Consider the following 23874-nt stretch of genomic DNA (forward strand, 5'->3'; position numbering starts at 1 on the left):
AAATAGCTGAAATACATAAACAAAACAGCGAGTTAAAGTCTACCGTGTCCGATTTGCAATATGAGGCTACAAAAAACAATCTAATATTCTACGGTATTGTAGACATGCCAGGTGAGGATGTCCAACATCTGCTTAGTGGTTTCGTTCGCGATGAAATGGATGTTAAGACAAATATCAATTTCCGCAGCGTTCGACGTATGAATAGCAAATACAAGCCAAGGCCAATAATTGCAACTTTTGACAATTTTAAACAGCGTGAGGTAGTGAAGTCATCTGCTTACAAATTGAAGAGCTCTCCGTTCGGTCTCAGTGTACAGTATACACCAGCTGTTCTCGCTAAAAGAAAACAATTGCTCCCAATTCAAAGAGAAGCTCGTGCTCAACAAGCTAAAGCAGTGATGATCAGAGATAAACTGTATATAAATAACGAGCTTTTCGATCAGATTAAGCACAAACAATTCTTACCGAAAACGGAAACTCAGATACCGAATGAGAAGATCGATGTTGATACATGTACTGACAAGACAACTCATCAAACTGACGAGAAGCAGGCTACTACCAAAGAAGACTAGGATAGCGTTGGAGGTTTTGTGTCTCATTCAAAAAACTATGACAATTTGAAAGTAATTTCTTGGAACGTGAATGGTGGTATTCAAAATAAACTTGATAACATTGCATTTTTGAATTTTATTTGCACATATGATATAGTTTTTCTTACAGAATGTTGGTTTAAAAATGATTTTAGTTTTTCTATTCCTGGTTATGATTGTTTTTTGTATGCTAGACGCAAGTCTAAATCTACTCAAGGAGGAGGTATTGTAATTTTAATAAAAGAGTGTTTTTCTAATAAAATTTCTATTGAAACATGTATTCATGATACAATTATATGGTTGAATATTGAAAAGGATATTGTTACAAGTGATAAAAACTTATTTATTGCTTGCGTTTATATACCCCCTGTCAAATCGAATTTTTATAAACTTTATAATTGTGATTTATTTGTTGATTTAGAAAATAGTATTGAACTTTACTCTTCACTTGGTGATGTTATACTTTTGGGTGATACAAACAGCCGAACTGGGGCAATAGATGACTTTGTGAGTAACGATAGTATTCATACTACTATAAGGAGTAGACTTGATGATATTTTTGATTATTCTGCTGATATAGAACTCAATGTAAGAAATAATCCTGACAACAATACGAACTGCTATGGTCCGAAACTTATCTCGCTATGTAAAGCCTCGGGTTTGAGAATATTGAATGGCCGGCATAAAAATGGTTTTGCGAATGATTTTACATTTTGTGGTGCGAATGGAATGAGCGTTATAGACTACCTATTAGTCCCAGTGTCACTTTTCCCGATAGTACGTCAACTTATTGTGTCTAATTTTACAACTTTTTCCGACCACGCATTTCTACATATACAACTTTCATTACTGTGTAACAAACAAAATTCAACACTGTATCCGGATGATGAAACCAGAGAGAATCTGTCGCAGGACAAATTTAAATGGAATGATGAATTAAAAGAACAATGTAGAGATTGTTTACTGAATAATATGGAAAAGATAAATATGTGTCGTGAACGCATTGACTTTGATGGGCAGCAATTACTCGACAATTCGTTGGCCGAATTCACTAGTACGTTAAATGTCATTATGGCACCATTTTTTAAAAAGAGGTCAAACAATTATAAATCTGACAGATCTAATATTTGTGATGATAAACCTTGGTTTAACGCCCATTGTAAAGACCTTCATCGCCGCTATATAAAATGTTTAAATATATTTAATAGACTAAAATCACAACTGAACCATAGTAATTTAATCCGAGCGAAAAAGGACTATAAAACACTAGAACGTCGCCTGAAACGAGAGTATATGCGCACCGAAGGAAACATGTTAGACATAATGAGACTTACAAACCCAAAATTGTTTTACAAGAAATTTAAAAGGAAAGCGTCTCCTAAACATGCTGTACCATTAAAGTTGTTCCATGAACATTTTAAGTCATTGTGCTCATCAGACACAGATGCTGTACTGGACGACAGCCAATTTAATAACACTGATGGTGAATGCGTCTATGAGGAACTTGATAGAGAAATTACAGAAAATGACATTTTGAAAGCTATTCGTAACCTTAAACGTGATAAAAGTCATGGAGTTGATGGAATTCTTAACGAATATTTTATTGAATACAAAGATGTGTTTATGCCTGTATTACTGTACATTTTTAATGGAATTTTACAGTCCGGAATTTTCCCTACGGACTGGGCTAAAGCCATACTTATACCTATATTCAAGAAGGGCAATGTGCTTGATCCGAACAACTACAGAGGGATTAGTTTAGTCAGTAATTTTGGAAAGTTGTTTACGTCCGTTCTCAATCAACGTTTAATAGACTGGTCGGAAACGTTTGATATTGTGACCGATGCCCAGTTCGGCTTTCGCCCCGGTCTGGGTACAGTAGATGCTATTTTTGCTCTTACATCATTAATTTTCAAATCTTTATCAGCCAAAAATCGTTTTTATTGTTGTTTTGTAGACTACACAAAAGCTTTTGACACTGTTCAAAGATATATGTTATGGTATAAACTATCAAAAATTGGAATACAAGGTAAATTTTTAATGGTTATCAAAGCAATGTATTCTAATGTAACTTCTTGTGTAAGTGTTGATGGGTTCAACTCTGATTATTTTACTAATGAAGTAGGTTTGATGCAAGGTGAAGTCTTATCACCGATATTTTTTTCTATGTATGTCAATGATTGTGAAATGGCTTTTATAAATAGTGACTCTATTCCTTATGAGATGAAGGAACTAAATTTATTTTTACTAATGTACGCTGACGATATGGTTATTTTTTCAGAAACTGTATCTGGGTTACAAACATTACTTGATACTTTGTATGATTATACCTCCAAATGGTCACTTAGTGTGAATATAGCAAAAACGAAAATTGTTGTTTTTAGAAAGGGTGGTAAAATACATGACAATGAAAAATGGTATTATAATAACCAGGAAATAGAAGTTGTAGATAAGTTTAGTTATCTTGGTATTTTGTTAAATTTTAATGGTAAATATAATGTGTTACAGCAGAAACTCTCAGAACAGGGTAGAAAGGCTGTGTTTGCCTTAAGGAGAAATGTACAGTGGAGATCACTTCTAACCTCTCATTAGAACTGTCAGAATAATCTGTCATAGAACTGTTCTAACCTGTCCTAGAACAGTTCTAGCTAGAACTGTTCTACCCAAGAACTGTTCTAGGTAGAACTGTCAGGATCAGTTCTAGGTAGAACTGACTAAATCAGTTCTAGGTAGAACTGTCAGGATCAGTTCTAGGGTAGAACTGTCTAAAACTGTTCTAGGTAGAACTGTCCAAATCAGTTCTAACCGTAGAACTGTCAGCAGAACTGACTAAATCAGTCAGGACTGTAGAACAGTTCTAAATGACGTCACTACAGTAAGGGCACTTTAGAATTTAGAAGAAATAAATCACTTCCAATTACTTTGCTATTTAATAGCAGATTTTCTATATTTTTTACTAATCAAACGTTACATGTACAAATATCGAAGTGAATTGAAGGTTATCCAACTCATCGGAGAAACATTTTTATAAGATTGCATCTTCGTTCCCCGTCTTTTACAGTCTCTTCATAAAACTCTGCATTTGATTCATGGAAGTTTCACCTTGAATTGTTTACCTTGGATTTACATTCATGATTTAAGATTCTGTTTTGACAAATGTTCAAACGAAAATTGTACAGTGGATGAATAATGGGATATTTTAACGAAAAAAGTGTTGTTAAACGTAAAAAAACTATGTAGGCTACATTTGCATTATATCGTAAATAATCTGGGAGTGTGGAAGTTGGAACGTCAAAAAAATATACTCAATGTGAACATGAATGAAACATTTGCCACTGGACGATAGGCTACAAACAAAACCAATCATTTTCCTCCTTCAAATTATTCCAAGAAGAGAACTTCTCATACATGTACTTTTCATTTTAAAATAAAGTATATGAATCAGTCATGAAGTGTTGGCTCAGAGTGTTGGATGATGCCGTTAAATAGTTCTGTTTAAAAAAAAAACATCATGAACTACACTGACTTAAAAAGTAACTTTTGTGACGATTCATTATTTAATAATTTAATTTTGGATGTAACGGGTCTCTGATTGGCTGACGTTATTTTGTTATCAGCCCATAGATAAAAGTTAGTCATGTGACCGTATCGTCATCAACGTTTTTTCATGGTTTGCCAAGGTTTAAATTGGAAGTTAGAATTAAATTATAAAAAATGATTAATATTTTTTTCTGTCTATTTGAAATAACATAAAAAAATGTGGTGCATGCACACTGTTAAAAAATCCTGCTACCCGCGTTATTCAGTGTGCACCAAATTTTTTATGTTATTTCTTCATAGACAGAAAAAATATTACAGCCATTTCTTTAATAAATAATATAATCCATACAGAGAGGAAATAAGGGCGCGCTTAAAATCTATTTTGAAATTTGGTATTGTCTTTATCATGCAGTATCTATCCTGACATAGGAATATTATTGGTTTACAATGAGGCCATACATGTATATATTTACATGATAAAGTATATATGTTCAGTTTTGGTTGATGCGGTCAAATAATGTTGTTATTAAAACAACTCAGTCTGATATATCGAAACTACTGAAATTTGTTAGCAATTCAAATTTCAATATTTTGAATATAAAGAGGACATGCTGTCATTTGAATTATACTATCCATCGTGATTGGTTGTTGTCTGCTCTTTGGTAGCTACGCCCCTGGGTAGGGTTGTTGTCGCTTTGACACCTTTCGCCATTTCCTTTCTCAATTTTATAAGTGATTTACAATGCAGCTATATGATTATCTATATATTAAGATTTACATAATAAAGTGTAAATATGGTCAGTTTTGGTTGCTGCAGACACACAATTTTGTTATACCAGTCTGTCTTCGGTATGAAAACTACTGAAATTTGTTTATGATGCAATATTTTTTATTAAAAAGAGGACACGCTGACACTGTTAATTGATGCAAAAGAAATAAGGTGTTCCAATGTATTTCTATCATTTGTATTATACATGTACAATCAATTCTTATATATACAAGAGTTAATTACAGTACATAAAAAAGAGCAAATATGGTCAGTTTTGGCTGATGTAGTCATATATGGTCAGTTTTGGTTGATGCTGTCAAATATGGTCAGGTTTGATTGATGCAGACAAATAATTTCAGATAGGAAATCTAACGATGTTTGTTTCTGATGCTATATTTTGAATAAAAGTAGGAAAATGATGGCACTCTCAATCGATGAATTTTTTTTTTGTGGTCTTTAATTTCCAATATTGCAGTTATTTATATACTACAGTCCCTCTTGACCTAAAATTATAACTGAAGTACTGTGCAGCTATATAGACTTGCATAAAAAAAGCAGATATGGTCAGTTTTAGTTGATGCGGTCAGTAGATTTTATTACACAACTCAGTCTAAAGTATGAAAACTACTGATATTTGTTTACGATTAAATACTTTGAATAAAAAGAGGACATGCTGGCACTATAAATTCATGCGAACAAAGTTTTGAGGTCATTGTTTTCCAATATTGCTGTAACTTGTATATTCCAGTCCCGCTTGACCTCAAATTATATCTGAATTACTGTGCAGCTATATAGATTTGCAGAAAAAAAGAGCAAATAAGGTCAGTTTAGATTGATGTGGTCAAAAGATTTTATTACATGACTCAGTCTGAAGTATGAAAACTACTGATATTTGTTTAAGATTCAATACTTTAAATAAAAAGAGGACATGCTGGCACTTTAAATTTATGCGAACAAAATTTTGAGCACATTGTTTTCCAATATTGCTGTAACTTGTATATTACAGTCCCTCTTGACCTAAAATTATAACTGAATTACTGTGCAGCTATATAGCTTTGCAGAAAGAAAGAGCAAATAAGGTCAGTTTATATATAAAAAAGAAGATGTGGTATGATTGCCAATGAGACAACTATCCACAAAAGACCAAAATGACACAAACATTAACAACTATAGGTCACTGTACGGCCTTCAACAATGAGCAGAGCCCATACCACATAGTCAGCTTTGATTGATGCGGTCAAAAGATTTTATAACCCGACTCAGTCTGAAGTATGAAAACTACTGATATTTGTTAACGATTCAATACTTTGAATAAAAAGAATTGAATGCTGGCACTTTAAATTCATGCGAACACAATTTTGAGGTCATTTTTTTTCCAATATTGCTGTAACTTGTATATTACAGTCCCTCTTGACCTAAAATTATAACTGAATTACTGTGCAGCTATATAGATTTGCAGATAGAAAGAGCAAATAAGGTCAGTTTAGATTGATGCGGTCAAAAGATTTTTGTATAACAGGTCCGTCCGAGGTATGAAAACTACTCGTAAACAGATATCACATTTGTTTAAGATTCATTATTTTAAATTAAATGATGACATGCTAGTATTATAAATTGATTGCAAATAAAATTTTGAAATCATTTAATGTTTGCCAATATAATTGGTATCCTTGCCTAAAAATAAACTGGATTCCTGCAGTGTGCAGCTAAATGCATATAGATTTATATGAAGAAATCAAATATGGTCAGTTTAAGTTTATAGTGGATCGATGGCAGATCCAGAGGGGGCGACCCCTTTTTTTGACGATCAATGCATTTGAATGAGGACATATAGTTGGACCCCCCTTTTTTCCTGGGTTGGGACCCCCACCCCCACCCCCTTTTAAAACTGCTGGATCCGCCGGAACAACGTATTACATTATAGATGATCAGATAATTTTGTTATTTAAAACGAGCCATCCTGACTCCCGGAATGACAAATGTAAAACAATTGAAATAATAATGCCCCCCCCCCCCCATATTAACGGCCTAATTTATCTTCAAAAAATGAAAGAAAAACAAATAATTTATGTAATACATCAACAAAAGAAAATCACTGAATAACAGGCTCCTGACTTGGAACAGTCACATACATGCAGAATATGGCGGGGTCAGTAAACATGTTCTCTTGCCGACGAAAAATTTGAAATAAAACTGGCAAAATAGCAAAACTTTTTATAATATTAATCGCTATTTTGTCGAAGCCTTTATATTTAGTCAAAGATTTCTTAAAAATTATAAATCAATTCTAGCCGTAGAATTTATAAATCAATTTTAGCAGTAGGATTTATAAATCAATTCTAGCCGTAGAATTTGTAAATCAATTCTAGCCGTAGAATTTTTAAATCAATTCTAGCCGTAGAATTTATTAATAAATCAATTCTAGCCATAGAATTTGTAATCAATTCTAACCGCAGAACTGCTCTAGAAGTAGAACTGACCAAAGATTTGGTCAGTTCTAGGTAGAACTGTCAGGATCAGTTCTAGAGTAGAACTGTCAGGATCAGTTCTAGGTAGAACTGTCCAAATCAGTTCTAGCTAGAACTGACCAAGTCAGTTCTAGCTAGAACAGTTCTAACCTAGAACTGACTAAAAGGTGTCAGGCTGACAGTTCTACGTACTGTTCTAGAACAGTTCTCCTGACAGATTCTGACAGATTTAATGAGAGGTTAGAACTGATCTCCACTGTAAAAGATATATATTTGAATTTTGTAACTTTACTTTCACTTTTTGATACTTATATAAACAGTGTACTTTGTTATGGTTGTGAAATTTGGGGTGCTCACAAGGCACCAGCTATAGAAAGGATACATCTGGGCTATTGTAAAAATATTATGAAAGTAAAAAGCTCTACTAGTAATGTCATGGTGTACTATGAGCTAGGTAGATTACCATTATTGCACACCAGAAAATGTCGAATGTTTAAATACTGGTTTAAGCTGTTATGTACTACAAACTGTATTTTGAAAAACTGTTACTTTTTTTTATATGACGATTTACAAAAATGTCCAAATAATAAGACAAATTGGTTGTATTTTATTAAAAATTAGTTGCTCAGCATAGGTTTAGGTGATATTTGGTATAATCAAGGTTTATTTTTAGATAGTAAGCTCTCCAGTAGTTTTTACTTGATAATTAAACAACGCCTGTTTGATTGTCTGAAGCAAGATTTTGACAGCCAAATGAATAATTTAATTAAATGTACAAGTTATAGATATATGGTTCAAAATTTTTGTTTACAAAATTATTTATGTAAACCAATACCAGTTATTTATAAGACATGTATTACCAAAATAAGACTTAGTAGTCATGATTTAGCTATAGAATGTGGGCGCTATTCTGCAATTCCAAGAAGTAATAGAATATGTAGTTTTTGTAAAAACGACATTGAAGATGAGATGCATTTTATTTTAAAATGTCCTACTTATCAAGGTCTTAGATCTTATTTTATAAAACCATATTATTGGAGAAAACCTTCTATGTATAAATATATACAATTAATGAGTTCTAATAATCTTAAAGAATTATGTAATTTGGGTAAATTTATATTTCGTGCACAAAAATTAAGATCTAACATGATGTAATATGTTTAACACATTACCTTCTGCTATCTATGTATACTTGTGTAGTTTATATGTTGTATGCCTATAGTTGTTATGACTTTGGTAAATAAAGATATATATTATGTTCCTCAGTTTCAGTTTTATTTTCACACATAAAGCAAGTCATTTCATGCATTGGTAAATGTTCGAAGCACCCGGTTTCGATTCGTATGGGTGCATTTTTTGTTGATTTAGAGAGGAACCAAGAATTTATTTACCAATTGTAAATGCAGTTTTTTCTTCTTCTGGAGAACATTTGTCATAAATGCGGTAAAAGGACAACACGCCATTTCTTAATTTGGGTTTGAATGCGGGTTAAACACACATCATTACCATAAAACTTTGTAGGTTGAACTGCACGAGTGTATGGTTAAGCAGGCATTATTCACGTAGTTTAAATTTAAATATATAATCTATGTAGACTTTTCATTTCTGTGTCATTTTGTCTCTTATGGACAGTTTTTTTTTAAAATTTTTATGTCTATTGCACATTCACGCACCTTTTTGATAACAGCCAAAACTTCTACAAAATCTTAATCAGACCCTTAATATTAAAGTTTATGCAAGTGAAACAAGTATAATTATTTTGTATTCGGTTGCATACATGGTGCTTATCATAATCATAGTGGTCAGAGATGAGCACCTGTTACAGTTGTCAGCTAATGAAGACATTTAATTACCTCAATGACATCTTTATTACATCCCTGTCTTGATATTTATATAAGTGGACATTAGATTGCATTTTATTTACATTTGATTTGATTGCTTTATTATTGAGAAACTTAACAGATGATTAACTCTCAGTGAAGTTAACGTTATCAATTCATGTTATATATATGTCGTGTACAAGTTGCGATTTTGTACAGATTATAACATGTAAAAAAATATTGTACATGTTATAACTTGTATAATGCAAAAAAACAAGTTATAACATGTAAAAAAAGTACCTCGTACATGTTATAACCTGTAAAAAATGTTGCTTAAAAATGGTTTTACCTTGTACAAAATTTAAGAGAAATCTTAATGAAGTAAAATATACATTTAAATTCACCAATGCATAAAGAACAACAATAAATAGGCCAGACGTGTCTTTTTCTATAGAGGGCAATGATCACAAAGTTTCAGAAATATATGTTTAATGACTTATGTTGGCAAAATGTGTTTTCATGTAATTGTATGTTATATGTAGTCCAGCATGGCTTAAATAAGTTTTACACTATTTACTAACTAAAAGCTTGCATTTCTTCAATGCCAATTACATAAGATACTAGTAACTAAATTCTTTCAATTTTTTTAAGAGCGATGCTTAATAGTTTTGGGTAATACTCCTCCCTCTCGTTTTATAGCATGCGAAGACTAAAACAATGTCTTATACGCTTACTCCTTAAAAGCAAGAGAGAGCTGAAATAGTTTTCATTGGACCACGCTTCATTATCAATATCTTTGGATCTACTCTTCAAAATGTTTGGCCTTCAGAATGACTTATATAAATTTATAACTCATTTTTTTTTATAAACTATAAGGTTATTGCATGAGGCAAATACCATTTTGATGTTTTAAATATATATCCTCTACTTTGAAAGCATGTATTTGTGTCCTTTGGAAGTTGTCTGCTCCATGGGCGGGTTGTTGTCTTTTAGACACATATCCCGTTTCCATTCTCAATTTTATTTGTAGACACATCTGTCCTGGCTGTCCTCTTATGTCTTATAGTGTCTACTAGGATGAAAGTATTTAACTATTGCCTAATTCAAAGTGGACACTCACAGTCATACTTCATCAAATAAAGATATGTCCATAGATAGTAATAAGAGGATCATAAGACATGTGCTTAGATATGTCTTATGACAGGTCTTTGGAATGCTTCAAAATCATACCGACACCTGGACATTAACTGTTTAAAAAAGGACAAAAAACACTAACATGAAGGAATAAAAAAAAAAGTTATGGAAATTATATTGAGGTCAATAACATCTGTTGCGATAATGGAAACATATTCTTATTTTTCGATTTTGTACAAGTTAAAACCTTTTTAAAGCAATATTTTGTACATGTTAAACATGTGCGAGGTACTTTTGTACATGTTATAACTTGTATTTTTGCATTATACAAGTTATGATATGTACAATATTTTTGTACATGTTGTAACCTGTACAAAATCGCAACTTGTACACGACATATATATATATACAATTATAACGACAATTCGCCAATAGTTTTCCCTCTGATTAAATAACTGTTTATAAAACGTCTATATCCAATCCATACAATATGGGTGAAAAATTTAATAATTCAAATTCAAATATTTTATTGGACAAAGCACATATGATACAATGCGTTTTCCAAGATACAAACACATTAAGCATAACAATTTATGCAAATACAACATAAAGAAAAAATGTGAAGTACTAAATTATATATATTATTACAGTATTTCACAGTATTATACTTATGGTAGACCAACTGACATTAGATTTTTATTACGAACTTCAAAAGCTTGATTTAAATAATTACATATTTGTCTGTTGTCAACCAGATTTACTGGGTTAAGTAAATAAATTGTTGATTTAATATCATCATCATTATATATTAAGGTTTTTGAAAATATCAAACTTCTCTCGAAGGTCTTTATATAGAGGACAATATAAAAGAAAATGAACTTCATCTTCCACTTTATCTTTACAAAGTTTGCAGTATCTTTCACTTGCTAAAATTTTTGGTTTGCAGTTCTCATTGTTGAAGATGTACATATACCTAGATGAGTGACACTTACTCTTTCTAGTCTCTATTTTGTTTAGCTGCTATGTATATCCAAAACTGTGTATAATTTTCCTTGACTAACCGATTTTCACATACAAAACATCAGATGTCATCCTCAGAAATTTTCAAAACAGTTGACATTGCCTCAGCTAGAATTGTTGTCGAGGTGAAAATGGAGCAAGTGAAAAAATTTCAGATTTTGATTTCTATTTTACCACTTTCAGAAAGCACATTTGACTAAACAAATATGTATAATTTGTATATCTTAGACAAACTTATTGCCTCCTCTTCTGCAATATCTTAAATATTAAGGGCATATCCAACAGTATATTTCTGACAGTGATAATTTCTTTATTTTTACATTAGTCATGTTTATATTGTTTACAGCACATACTGTTTACATATTTTTGCTTAAAAATAAAGTACAAAACGTAGGTCAAAATTAAAACCCAAGAAATGTGTGTCAAACTTGCAATTAGCTTTTGTCAAAAATGTATTCAAACATTTAGTGATACTTATTATCTGTCTTCACTTGCATTGACTTGAACTATTTGATATGCTCTTAAATTATGCAAACAGCTGTTGTCATGACATCATGATGTAATTGTGTGTTCATTTTTTCGTATCATATACATGTACATGAATATCAAAGATAACAACATTTTATTAATTTTTTATCTCAATTATATGGTTCACTGAACTTTATAATATGATTGTGTAAAACAGAACATTCCCCGGATAAAGATTTTGGCCAAGGTAGTTTGTGATGAAGATGAAGTCACATCAAACTTGAGACTCAGTGAAATTTTATTTATGACATGGTCTTTCTAAATTGTATGTTGAATTATAGTTTCAACCCTAATTTCATGGTTCACAGAACATAGCAACTAATACAGACTTTATGTATGTGCCTGTCCCAAGTCGAGAGCCTGTTCTTCAGTGGTTATCATTTGTTTCCGTGTAACATATTTATTTTTCGTCCATTTTTTTTATTATAAATAAGACCGTTAGTTTTCTCAATTGAATTGTTTTACATTGTCTTATCGGGGCCTTTTATAGCTGACTATGCGGTATGGGCTTTGCTCATTGTTGAAGGCTGTGAGTTTACCTACACTTTTGTAATTATTAATTTCCGAGTTATTTTGGTCTCTTTTGGATAGTTGTGTCATTGGCATTCATACCACATCTTCTTTTTTTCCCCTAAATTATTATCTTTTCATTTTTGTTCAATTCTGTCTTCTATGTCCATTACTTTCTTTTATATCAATACCCCATCCAAACCTTCATGCATGTGTATGACAGGCACCATTATTTGTCTAATTAGAACGAGATTTACATTTTAGTCTTGAAGTTGTAGTTTACATAAATTATTCTCTATTTTTGTCCTATTGTTTTTTATTCCCTTTTTGTGTCAATTCTGTTGTCTTTGTCCATCATCCTCTAATATATATATATATACACCCTATCCAGAACTTCATTCATATATATGACAGGGCAGGCATCGTTATTTGTGAGTTGTGTCAAAAAATATTTAGAACGGACATTAAATCTTATTCTGTAAGCTTATAGTTTACATTGTGTTTAGATCTAAAGGAGATACTACAAACCCAATATAAAAATAATTTAATTTTCAAAGTATTTATTCAAATAAATCCCGACAATTTTTTTTACATTAGGTTAAAATGAGAAGCAAATAGTTATTTCTCTAAAAACTTAAGACACTGTGCAAAGGGAGGCAAATCAATTTTTTCAAAAAAGGTGCCGTATCGCCAGCTGATGGTGCTATATCAGCAGGTGCTCTATCGGCAGGCGAGTGATCTAGACCTTACTGAAATTTTCTATTACACATATGGTAGTTCAACGAAAATTTCTAGGGACTTGTATTTCTTTATAATTAATCTCTATTATTTAAGGTAAGAATTATAAGTCTCAATTTCTTTGAATTATTTAAGGACGCGTTTGTTTGTAAAATTTTATGAGCTGAGAATTATTGTTTGGCATTTTAACTGTTTTGATCTGAGCGTCACTGATGAGTCTTATGTAGACGAAACGCGCGTCTGGCGTATTAAATTATAATCCTGTTACCTTTAACTATTGACTCTAGAGATTCATTTAATATTGATTAGCTTTTTATCAGTAAGTTAATTTAAATGTAAAACAGCTGTTCAAATCGTTTACTAACACACGGAAGTATTTGAAAATTATGAACCTAAGATATACTTTGTAGCTTTGTTAATTACAATCTTTTGATAAAAGTAAGACTAATTGGAATGCAGACTGTGGTTATGTATACCACCTATGTGGTCGGTTTTTTTTCGGGTATTATGATAAAAAAAAATAAGCTCATTGTAGTAAATGAAAGCGAGGGTTAAGTAAAGAAGGAACACATTTGGAGCGGTCAGATTTGGCGGAAAAGACGACAACGAAATTTATTCAGGATTTTAAGTATTTTGAATGGTGTACCAAGTTAGAGAAACACTATTTAGGTTGAAATGTTTTACATAATTGTTTATCTTTTTTAAGTGAACTGTATGTGTTCATGGCCATGTAATTGGCAAAAGCGTACATTCTACAACGAAGCAGCCAACTTAGACCTTTTTGTTCCAAATGCATACCAGTTGAATATTGCACCTGACACTGTTATAGAATGTTTGATTAGGGAAGGACCGTTCATTGTTGGCAGGTAAGTGAAATGCTTTTTCAAGTCTCGTTCATCTTTGTAAAACTCGAAATAAAAACTTACTGTAATTGACTTGCATGATACTTTCAAACCAAAGTAAATAACCATAACATTCATTAAAAAAAAGTTTCACAGTAAATACACGGTTATTGATTTTGATGATACATTATGGTTTTCTTTTATTCAGACGAGTTGGAAACGTTTACAGATGTATAAAAATTAACGACGTGTGTGAGGACAGCTTTGTGGTGATACAGACACCTCTAAGTAAGTTCAATTATCTAAAATGTAGTAAGAAAAGAGAAATGCAGAAATGATGTAGACAAGAAAATATTACCATGGTAGAAGGGGAAATATATTATAATAGATTTATTGTTTGGTGATCAATTGCTGGTATCTGTTTTATAAAAATCCAGTTTCAATTGTCTGATTGTTATTGTACATAATACATTGAATTTTCTAACAATGCAGTGTTTCTGCTAACACTTTCTTATATCTTGTTGTGTACGTTTCTAAAGGAATACATACTATATTGAATGATGCTTTCTCGGTTTGTATTTTAGAAAATAAGTCGGATTGTTTGGTCTGTGTTCAAATAAAATTAAAATTTTGAATTAAAATGATTTCGAAAAGAAAATACATCAGGAATGTGTCAATTAGTATTTTTTCTCCTTTCGTATCAACATAAAAAAAACATTCAAATCATCTGTGTTTTACTGGATACATAATGTTCACATAATCCTTATAAAAAACGATATAAAAACCGGTTTTCAAGATGTTAGATGAAATATCTTTTAAAAGTATTAGCAATAGTCCTTTCTACGGTAACAAATGACTACCAGAGATATTCTGACGACTTATATTCAACCAGAGGTGTCAATCAAATTTAGAGTCTTAAAATTCTAAAGATATACTGCAAAACCTCAAACACGACCTTTAACGTAATACCAAAGATTTTTCTACCCTTTACACAACTTCTGTGAAAGTACTTTAATTCGTTGGTATCAATTTTCGTGGTTTGAGCAATATTTACTTCTTCGTGGGTTTTTAAATTCGTGGATTTTAAAATTTCTAAAAAAATTATTATTAAAAAATTAAAGCCTTCAGAAACGAAGGTTACAAATAGTCTGGATTGAAGGAAATTGCAAAGTAAACATTGACCCGAGTAAATCGTAGTGACAACACTAATTAACCCAAGATAAAGTGATCAACAGATTAAGGACCAACAAAGGTGTTTATTAGGCCATACACATGTTACCTAAAGAAATCAGTATCATAAACAAATCATGAACAAACGTATCTTGAATTGTCAAATAATTCTCATCAAAATCAAGCCCAGCATGAAATTACTATTTCCCTTATGTACGAGAACTACGAGGATACAAAATTAACACTTTATCATACACGCATATCAATACCGGAAATCTGACTTTCATCGAAACATTTTTTTTAATGAGAATTAAAAGATCAAAAATTGTACAGTTTAGTTTTTTTAAGATTACATGGGTATAATCCTGCATGCAGTTGTAGTTCTGTGACTGCTATTAAAATATTCGCAGATTCGAGGATATTCAATATATTCTCTAGATCATATCAGAAGTCAAACCTTCAAGGGGATCTTTCCATGTCTTGATTTGGACAATGGTGTTTTATTTCGTTGGACACTTAAATTCGTGTATAAAGTAATCCACGAAAACCACGAAAATTGGTACCCCACAAATAAAAGTACTTTCATAGTATTCCTCGTTCTCAGTTGAAAAATCGAAAACAACGTCTCATTGTTGTTTTCGGTAACAGCCTTTCTTTTCCATTATATCTACAACAGTTGGAATCGTAGATACATATTCTTGTTTTAGGACATGAGAAATCTTATTTTGTAAAGAATCGCGCTAATTATAAAAAAAAGATATTCCGTTAATGGTTCTTATTATTAAAATGTTGGTTTGTTTCATCGACAGCATATTTGTTGAGTTTGGTGACAGAGAGTCAGTTTTTCAACTGTATACTCCTATTGTCAACTTAATTTTGTTGTCATTTGAAGCAAGCAGAACTCGAACAAAGCCTTTACAAAGACAAAAAAAAACACTTTCAAAGATCTATAATGTCAATTCCACATAAATGTTTTGTCAACCAATAACCAAATATTTGTGGGTGCTTGCATCTCATATATCTAAGAAGTATCTTAATTTCTACCTAACACTCGTGCATGTTCAGACTGTACGAATTGCATGACTCTTACACAAAACTAAATCAACTGGTTTGTTAAAACAAAGACTTTTTTCGTGTCTCTTTTGTATATATTGATGATCTTCTGTTAACCAATAACTACATTTCAGTGGGTACTTGCATCTCATTTATCTCAGTTATAAATTACATTCGTACATTTTTACTTGTCGAACTTCCTCAACGGGGAATTCGATCCCTAGAAGAAAACTGCTCCAACTGAGTCATAAGGTTATACGATTGAAATCGAACCATCAAGTTTTACGGTCATGACCACAAATCGATTTACCGATACAATATTTCTATGTCTCCACTCAAAATGTTTTCATTGTTTTAATTTTATCTTTAGATACCAGAATAGTGGTATGATTTGCAAAATTACTCACTGTGTCCTATTACATGTTGTGAAAGTTTGTCTGAGTGATAACCTTCACTGCGGGTCATACATGCACAACAGGAGACGTTTATCCTGTTGACGCCTCCGATTTACATTCTATTTGAACTCATATGAATCCCTAGGATTTTGTTTGTAAGCTTCAATTGTCTTCTTATCGATTTTTGATTTAATTTTGGATGTAAAGCGTCTTCTGAATGGCTGACGTCGCTTTATTTATCAACCCATAGACATAATTATGTCATATGACCGTAACGTTATCAACGTTTTTTCATGGTTCACCACGGTTTAAAATGGAAGTTTGAATTAAATTATAAGAAATGACTGTAGTGTTTTTTTCGGCCTATTCGAAATAACATAAAAAAAAATGTGATGCACACTGTAAAATAACCCGCTTCGTAGATTATTCAGTTTACACCTTATATTTGATGTTATTTCTTCATTGACAGAAAAACATATTGCAGTCATTCCTTACATGAATTTTGAAAATCAATTAACTTATGTTCCCTTAAGTAATAAAGCATACCAATATACTCCAAATGTATACGGGATAACACGAACAGTAATATTTTTGAAGAATACTCTAGCTAGCTGGTTAAACTTCATATGATTTTTAAACATATTATTTTGTTATATTAAATATTTCGTATTCCAAATAATTACTAAATCAAATTTTATGGTGATTTATTTTGTATCAAAGTCAAACTGGAACATCCTCCAAATTTATGCGACATTTGTACTCCTGGTAATCTTACCAGCAAGCCACAAGTATGGGTCGGTAAGTACACTTTACATGTTATAGTAAAATAAATATTGGATCGCATTGTTAGGTCTCTAGTCTGGAGTCGAATATTTAACAGGTAAGACTGCAGACAAACATGACACGAACACAGCAATTGACATAATTTTTTTTTACTTTGATCAGTCTTTATTTACCAACTACCTCGATACAACTATAATCGATAATTTGCAAATTACAAGTTTTCATTTAAACCCGCCTAGGATCGAACTCACTACCACCTGTTCTGTACTTTTTAACCTATACCGATACATTTCGATATAATAACACCACATGGAAATGTAACTGTAATATTAAGAGATATTTCCATCAATGTTTATCAAGAAAAAAACAAAAGTAACCTATGATGACCTAAAGACAATACTAATAAAAAACCAAGGAGTAAACAAACTTAAGACTAAAAAAAACAAAGGAAATTTACGTCAACATATAAATGATAAATAAGAAACAACACGAACTCCACTAGAAACCGGAAGTGTAAGCATTTCCTGCACCGTATACGGCACCCGTCTCGTTATTTTTCTGTTGCTTATATCCACGTCATTCAGACTGTGGTCAAACGTGGTTTCATTGGCAATTATATCACAGCTCCTATAGATAAAGAAAGATGTAGTGTGAGTGCCAATGAGACAACTCGCCAATCAAATAACAATTTATAAAAGTAAACAATTATAGGTCAACGAACGGTCTTCAACACGGAGCCTTGGCTCAAACCAAACAAAAAGGTATAAAGGGCCCCAAAATTACTAGTGTTAAAACCATTCAAACGGGAAAACCAACGGTCTAGTTTGTAAAAAGCTTACTCAAAAACTTTATACACATATTCAACAAAATTATATTAACACATTGTTTTTATTGTAAAGCAATTAAGCATAATAATGAACATTGTGTTTTCTCTCCCTATTGAACTAATCATAGATTTTATTTTGAACAGAGAATCGACATTTCTATTTTATGTCTTGTTTCAGCAAAAGAGAACAATTGTGAGTATGGTTCCGTATACTTAACTTTTTTATGAATAATAATTTAAAAATTCCAGAAGTTTTTTTAGTATTGATAAAGATATTTTAACAATTTACACTTCTTGAAAATTATCTGTATATTGTGCATTTTTTTTTTTTTTATATATTTACTACAAATCAATAATAAGTCAATAAATAACATCGTTTTATGATAAAAATGAAAACAAAAAAAAACCACATAAACCCATAGACATTGCATCGATTAAAGTGACCGAACATTCTTAAAAGGGTACATCAATCAACTAGTGTACGTGTCGTGTCCTTCTATTATTTGATTTTTTTTCCTCCAACTGAAAAAAAAAAAAATTTAAATAAAAAAAATTCTATTATTTTTTTTGTTAGATCTAGGATGCGATGTACCAAAGAACTGTCCTGTACAACGTCGTACAGAAACTCAATGTAATGGATGTGAAAAGAACCAACCAAATGATGACATAGCCTGCAGCACTTGCAAAAAAGACGGGAAAAAAAAGTTGGAAGTTCAAAGGAAATATTCCGGAGAGAAGAAGAAATCAACCTATGGTTCATATTCCGGAGAGAAGAAAAAATCAACCTATGGTTCATTTTCTAGAAGTTCTTACAGAGGCTAAACATACAAGGAAAAATATGCTGAACCACTGTCATGTTTTCAATAGAAAAAGTTAAATATTGAAAATAAATATCAGCAATTATTCTTTAGTTATTCTTATCATATAGACGACTCTCGATTATGTGCAATTTCCATTTAAATTTCCCATGCTTATGTTATTACGTTACAGTTAAAGCCGATAATTAGATGACCTCGTTTATGTCAATTAACGCATAGATGCATAGGCTTTACTCTGTTTAAATTTGGAATTATGCCTAAAAAGAGCAAACGTGTTTTTGAACAATCCAAATATTGCAGTAAATAGACGTTTAATCGTTCGAATTATCTAGTATTTAATAATTTTCAATAAACAATCGGCGTTCACATTGAAACCAAGTGTGCCTCTCTTGTTTTTTTTTAGTTTTATGAATCTAATTTCATACAGAAACATCTCATGTGTAACGCATCTATCACATCGAACTAGAGGTAAAGAATTCAACATATACAGTTAAGTATTCTTCATATCTTGATTTATATAGAGGAATTGACAAAGAGGGTCGGTTGAAACTTCGCGACAAAAGAGATAATTTCAGCTTTCCTATTGTGACTGTTCCTTTTCTATGTAACAATATAGAGCCTGCATACATAGTATATATATTCTTTTGTTGATACGATATTTCTATGCTTGTTTTCCTATCATAATGTCCCTAAAAGAGATTTAATGCTCACAATGAAGCTATCAAAATAATAGTCCCAAATGGTGATGTTCAAATCGTAAAACTTAAGGACACCATTACGAGTGGGTTGAGCGTTATGGAATATCAGTTTTGCAGATGATAGCGAACATGTTCATAGTGTTTTTACTATGATCCCGTCCCCTTTTTCATAAATGATGCCAGAAAAATTAAACTTATAACCGGGTTTTAAATACTATGAGCAACACGACGGATGCCACATTAGAAACAGAATCTCTTGCCCCTATCGAGCCACTTGAGATCAAGCCCAACTTTTGGTGAGTTCGTGTTGCTTAGTCTTTAGTGTTCCATGTTGTATTTTGTACTATTGTTTGTCTCTTTCTTTTGTTCTTTTTTTAGCTATGACATTGTCAGTTTATTTACGACTTTAAAAACGAATGTCCCTCCGGTATTTTTCATCTTTTTCTCGTAGTTTCATTGATCAATGTTTTGACTCTTTTGTCGACCTTTGACGTATTACAAGGACCATGTTTCGATTAACTTTTAGCAGGACCATTCAGACTTAAAATAAAAGACAACAATAGAGGGGTAAACATCTTTGCTATATCACGGCGAGAGCTGTTTCGTATATTTCAGTGAAAATTAAGAATCATGTGATGTACAAATATTTCAAAGTAAATAATTTTTTGTCGATAGCCAAAATAGTTGAAAAAACATTTAAAACATTTATCAAACCCTGTGTTACTGGACACAAAGGTGTGTTCATGTTTATATGCGTTATACAATTATATTGAATCCTTGGATTCCACGGAAGGTTATGTTAAAAAAAAATGTAAGGTTTGGTTGAAGATTTAAGCAGTTTCTTATGGGTTTATTGATGTTACAGTTAGTCCGATGCACCGAAGTTTTTTTCTTATAATATGTGCATAAAAGATATTGGTTGAAAACCGATGAAACCGCAATTACCCAAGGACGTGCTAAACAGAAAGACATTCAGATGTATACCAAACAGTCTACAGCAATAACTTCTTATGTTGGCCTCTGCCTTTTGGATCAATAATTGTTGCTTATAACCCCCGTTTTTTTGCAGAGTTCCTGTTGCTCAGTGTTTAGTTTTCTGTGTTGTGTTTTTCCGTTTTTGCCATGGCATTGTCTTTATTTGTTTTTACCAGAGTTTGAATGTGAAAAATGAAACAGCTCCCAAAAGCCGCAAAATATTTATAAGCCGTTTGGTGGTCAACAAACAGTATCAAGAAAAGATGTTGGCGATGCCAAATGTCAGCATATTATTGTTCCGAAGTACTGTAGACAATGGTAGATTTGCAATCAACCATGAATTCTCAAAATGACAAAACTAGGACAAACTTACGAGATTCTTTACTTGGGGACATGATTATGTGCGAAGGTTAAATTATTCTTAGCACAATCTTAAACTGAACCCATGACCTTCTGAGGGACCATTAAGGTTATCAGATTGGATTAAATTTCACATTGAAATATATATATGAAACCGAGTTCATACGAAATTATTGATGAAAAACAGATGTCATCGAACGCAAATGATTCAATCTAAAATTATTATTTGACAAAGTTATATGCCTGACATAATTTAAACTATGTGTTTAGGTGGCTTAGGACTATTCGACTCAGCATAATTTCGCGCATGAATTACAAAAGAATTTGTCGTAAATTCGATATATTTTTTTAAATATTTTGATTGATTAGAAATGTTTAATCATTGTAGTTATGTGACTAATATAATATTTTCCTTATTATCCGTATTTTTTCAAGGGTCAAAATGACATTTCACCAATTTTCACCATTTCCCCGCCAAAATTTGGGTTTTAAGGCATTTTTTTTTTATTTTTTATTCATCGGTGACCTATGTATTTTATTGGCACATTCTTTGAAGCTATATTCCAGTTTTTATATTACAGTTTTGGAACAATTGTCCTAGAACTTTTTTTCCGATAAAATATGTCAACACTTCTATTTTCGCCATCATTTCATTGAAAAATAAGTAAAATTTGGAGCTTAAATGGTCCGTGACCCCCTATTTTTTTCGACCAATTTGATTTATTTTCTTAAAGGAATAAAATAACCAAAAATACGGCACTTCTGATAGAAACTTCGAATAGGCCCGAGCCACCTTTAGGTTGAAGTTTAATGTGTGAGGTAAGTTTTATTGTTTTACTTGGGAACAATCAGATAACTCCCTTGGAGAGCTGAATATATGATAGAGTTCTTTTTCAGGAATGATGTGTGATCATGTATGCCTTTTCAAATTTGAAACTAACAATATCAAAATGCTTGATTTTTTTATTGAAAACAAATTTGTAACGTTTCAAGAACTTGTTTTGCTCCATACATTGGCATTCTCATGGGACCCAACTAGCTGACTTGTATGTTTATTCATATGAAGTTGACTTCATACAAGAAATTTATTGGAATGAAATAATAGAAGTTAGCAGTATCTTTAAACTTTAATTTCCTCTATAAAGATGATATTCCTACTTAATAATTCAAAGGCGTATGTCCAGTAAGTCCGATTTTGGCCTCAAATTTCAAGTTAAAGATTTTAGACGCTTTATAAACACTTCGGTGTCTATTTCCATTGATTCGATTGGTTAATGTGAAAGATTTCAACGGATTTAGTCATTAAAAGCGCTCCGATTTAAGCTTAAATATATGAATAATCTATCAAATACGACACTTTTCAGATGTCAAAAAATGAAAGTGGCCGCATCCGTGTTTATCGTCAACCTTTATATCTATTATGTATCATCACCAAATACAACTAACATTTCAATATTATGAATGAACACGAACGCGGGTACTTTCATTTAAGACGGAAAACGTCTACAATTTAACTCAAATGCTAAAATTTTGAAGATTTTAGTAATTTAGCATGACTTTATGATGCTGGTACCCGATAGATGTGCATTGCATTGTCAAAACAATCCATGTTTATGTAGCATAAGTATTCTACTTTTTACTAAATAGCTTAAAGATAACATTTTCACAATTTTGTAAAACTGCTTTATTTTGGGACCAAAAAGCGGTCTTACTGAACCTACTCCTTTGTTGAATATGTTCGCATTAATGCCCTCGAGCCTGAGATAAAGGATACAACCGATACAGTTTAGTTTGTCTTATATCTTGACTTACATCTAGAAGCTGACAATAAAGATCGGTTGAAAACAAAACTTTACAACACAAAATGACGTAAGCTTCCCAATTGTGAACTTTTCATTTCTATGTATTAACATTTCAGGAGCTAACATGAACTGACATGATCAAATGAAGGGTGCCACATATAGAGCAGGATCAGCTTACCTTTCCAGAGCACCTGATATTTTCCCCCTTTTTGATGCGGTTCATGTTGCTTATTCTATATTTTCTATGTTTTGTTGTTTGAACTATTGTTTGCCTCATTTTTCCTTGTCTTTATGACCATTGAGTTGTCAGTTTATTATCGACTTATGAGTTTGAATATCACTTTGGTATCTTTCGATTATCTTTTATGTGGATATAATGCACATATTTTCCACAAAGACATCCCTTTTCTGTTTTGAATCACAATAAAGGAAGTGGGGATCTCGTTGTAACATGATAACCACGTGTGCAGGAGGTCTTGATTCTGTATCTTAATACTTTTGTTTCTCATTTATAAGATAAACCAATATGAATAATAAAGACATAACTGAGTAGCAAATGTAAACAGCTTATAACCTTGGATAAATTGTTTCAAGGTATAACCGATGTCTTAGAAAAATAATTGAACAGTTCCTATTTTTCCAAAATCGAAACAAACTGGGAAACCCGACACCATTTAGTTAGCTCTATATGGCATAGGGTGATATATAACCCCAAAGTTTCAATTTCATTTTTGTACAATATTCTGTTACAGTGTAATTCAAATTTGCTTCGATTAATCTCACATTTTTTACGGTTACCATAAATAAGCAATTATAATATTATTACAAACGTTTTGAATTTGCAGTATTTTAAGTTATTAGCATTAAGCAAAAAAAAAATTATGATTTTTTTGAAAATTTTACTATTTCTCATTAGAACTGTTTTAGTGAATCAAAACTAATGTCTTCCTTGTAGAAGTCACTCTTGTAAAAAAAAAGACTCCAATTGTAATTAAAATATATGGTGCGAGAGTGGAATTATGCACCGTTTCCAAT

At 31.7% G+C, this 23874-nt stretch overlaps 1 protein-coding gene across 1 annotated transcript; it reads left to right on the forward strand.

The window, feature by feature from the left end:
* Nucleotides 1-1319: 1319 nt before the first annotated feature.
* Nucleotides 1320-19008, forward strand: LOC134705786 (uncharacterized). The gene is made up of 5 exons (XM_063564503.1): nt 1320-3117; nt 13824-13983; nt 14168-14247; nt 17298-17375; nt 18761-19008. Exons 1-5 carry the CDS (start codon nt 1320-1322, stop codon nt 19006-19008), a joined length of 2364 nt encoding a protein of 787 aa, XP_063420573.1.
* Nucleotides 19009-23874: the final 4866 nt, after the last annotated feature.

This window comes from Mytilus trossulus, chromosome 2 (genome assembly GCF_036588685.1).
Source record: "Mytilus trossulus isolate FHL-02 chromosome 2, PNRI_Mtr1.1.1.hap1, whole genome shotgun sequence".
NCBI lineage: Eukaryota > Metazoa > Mollusca > Bivalvia > Mytilida > Mytilidae > Mytilus > Mytilus trossulus.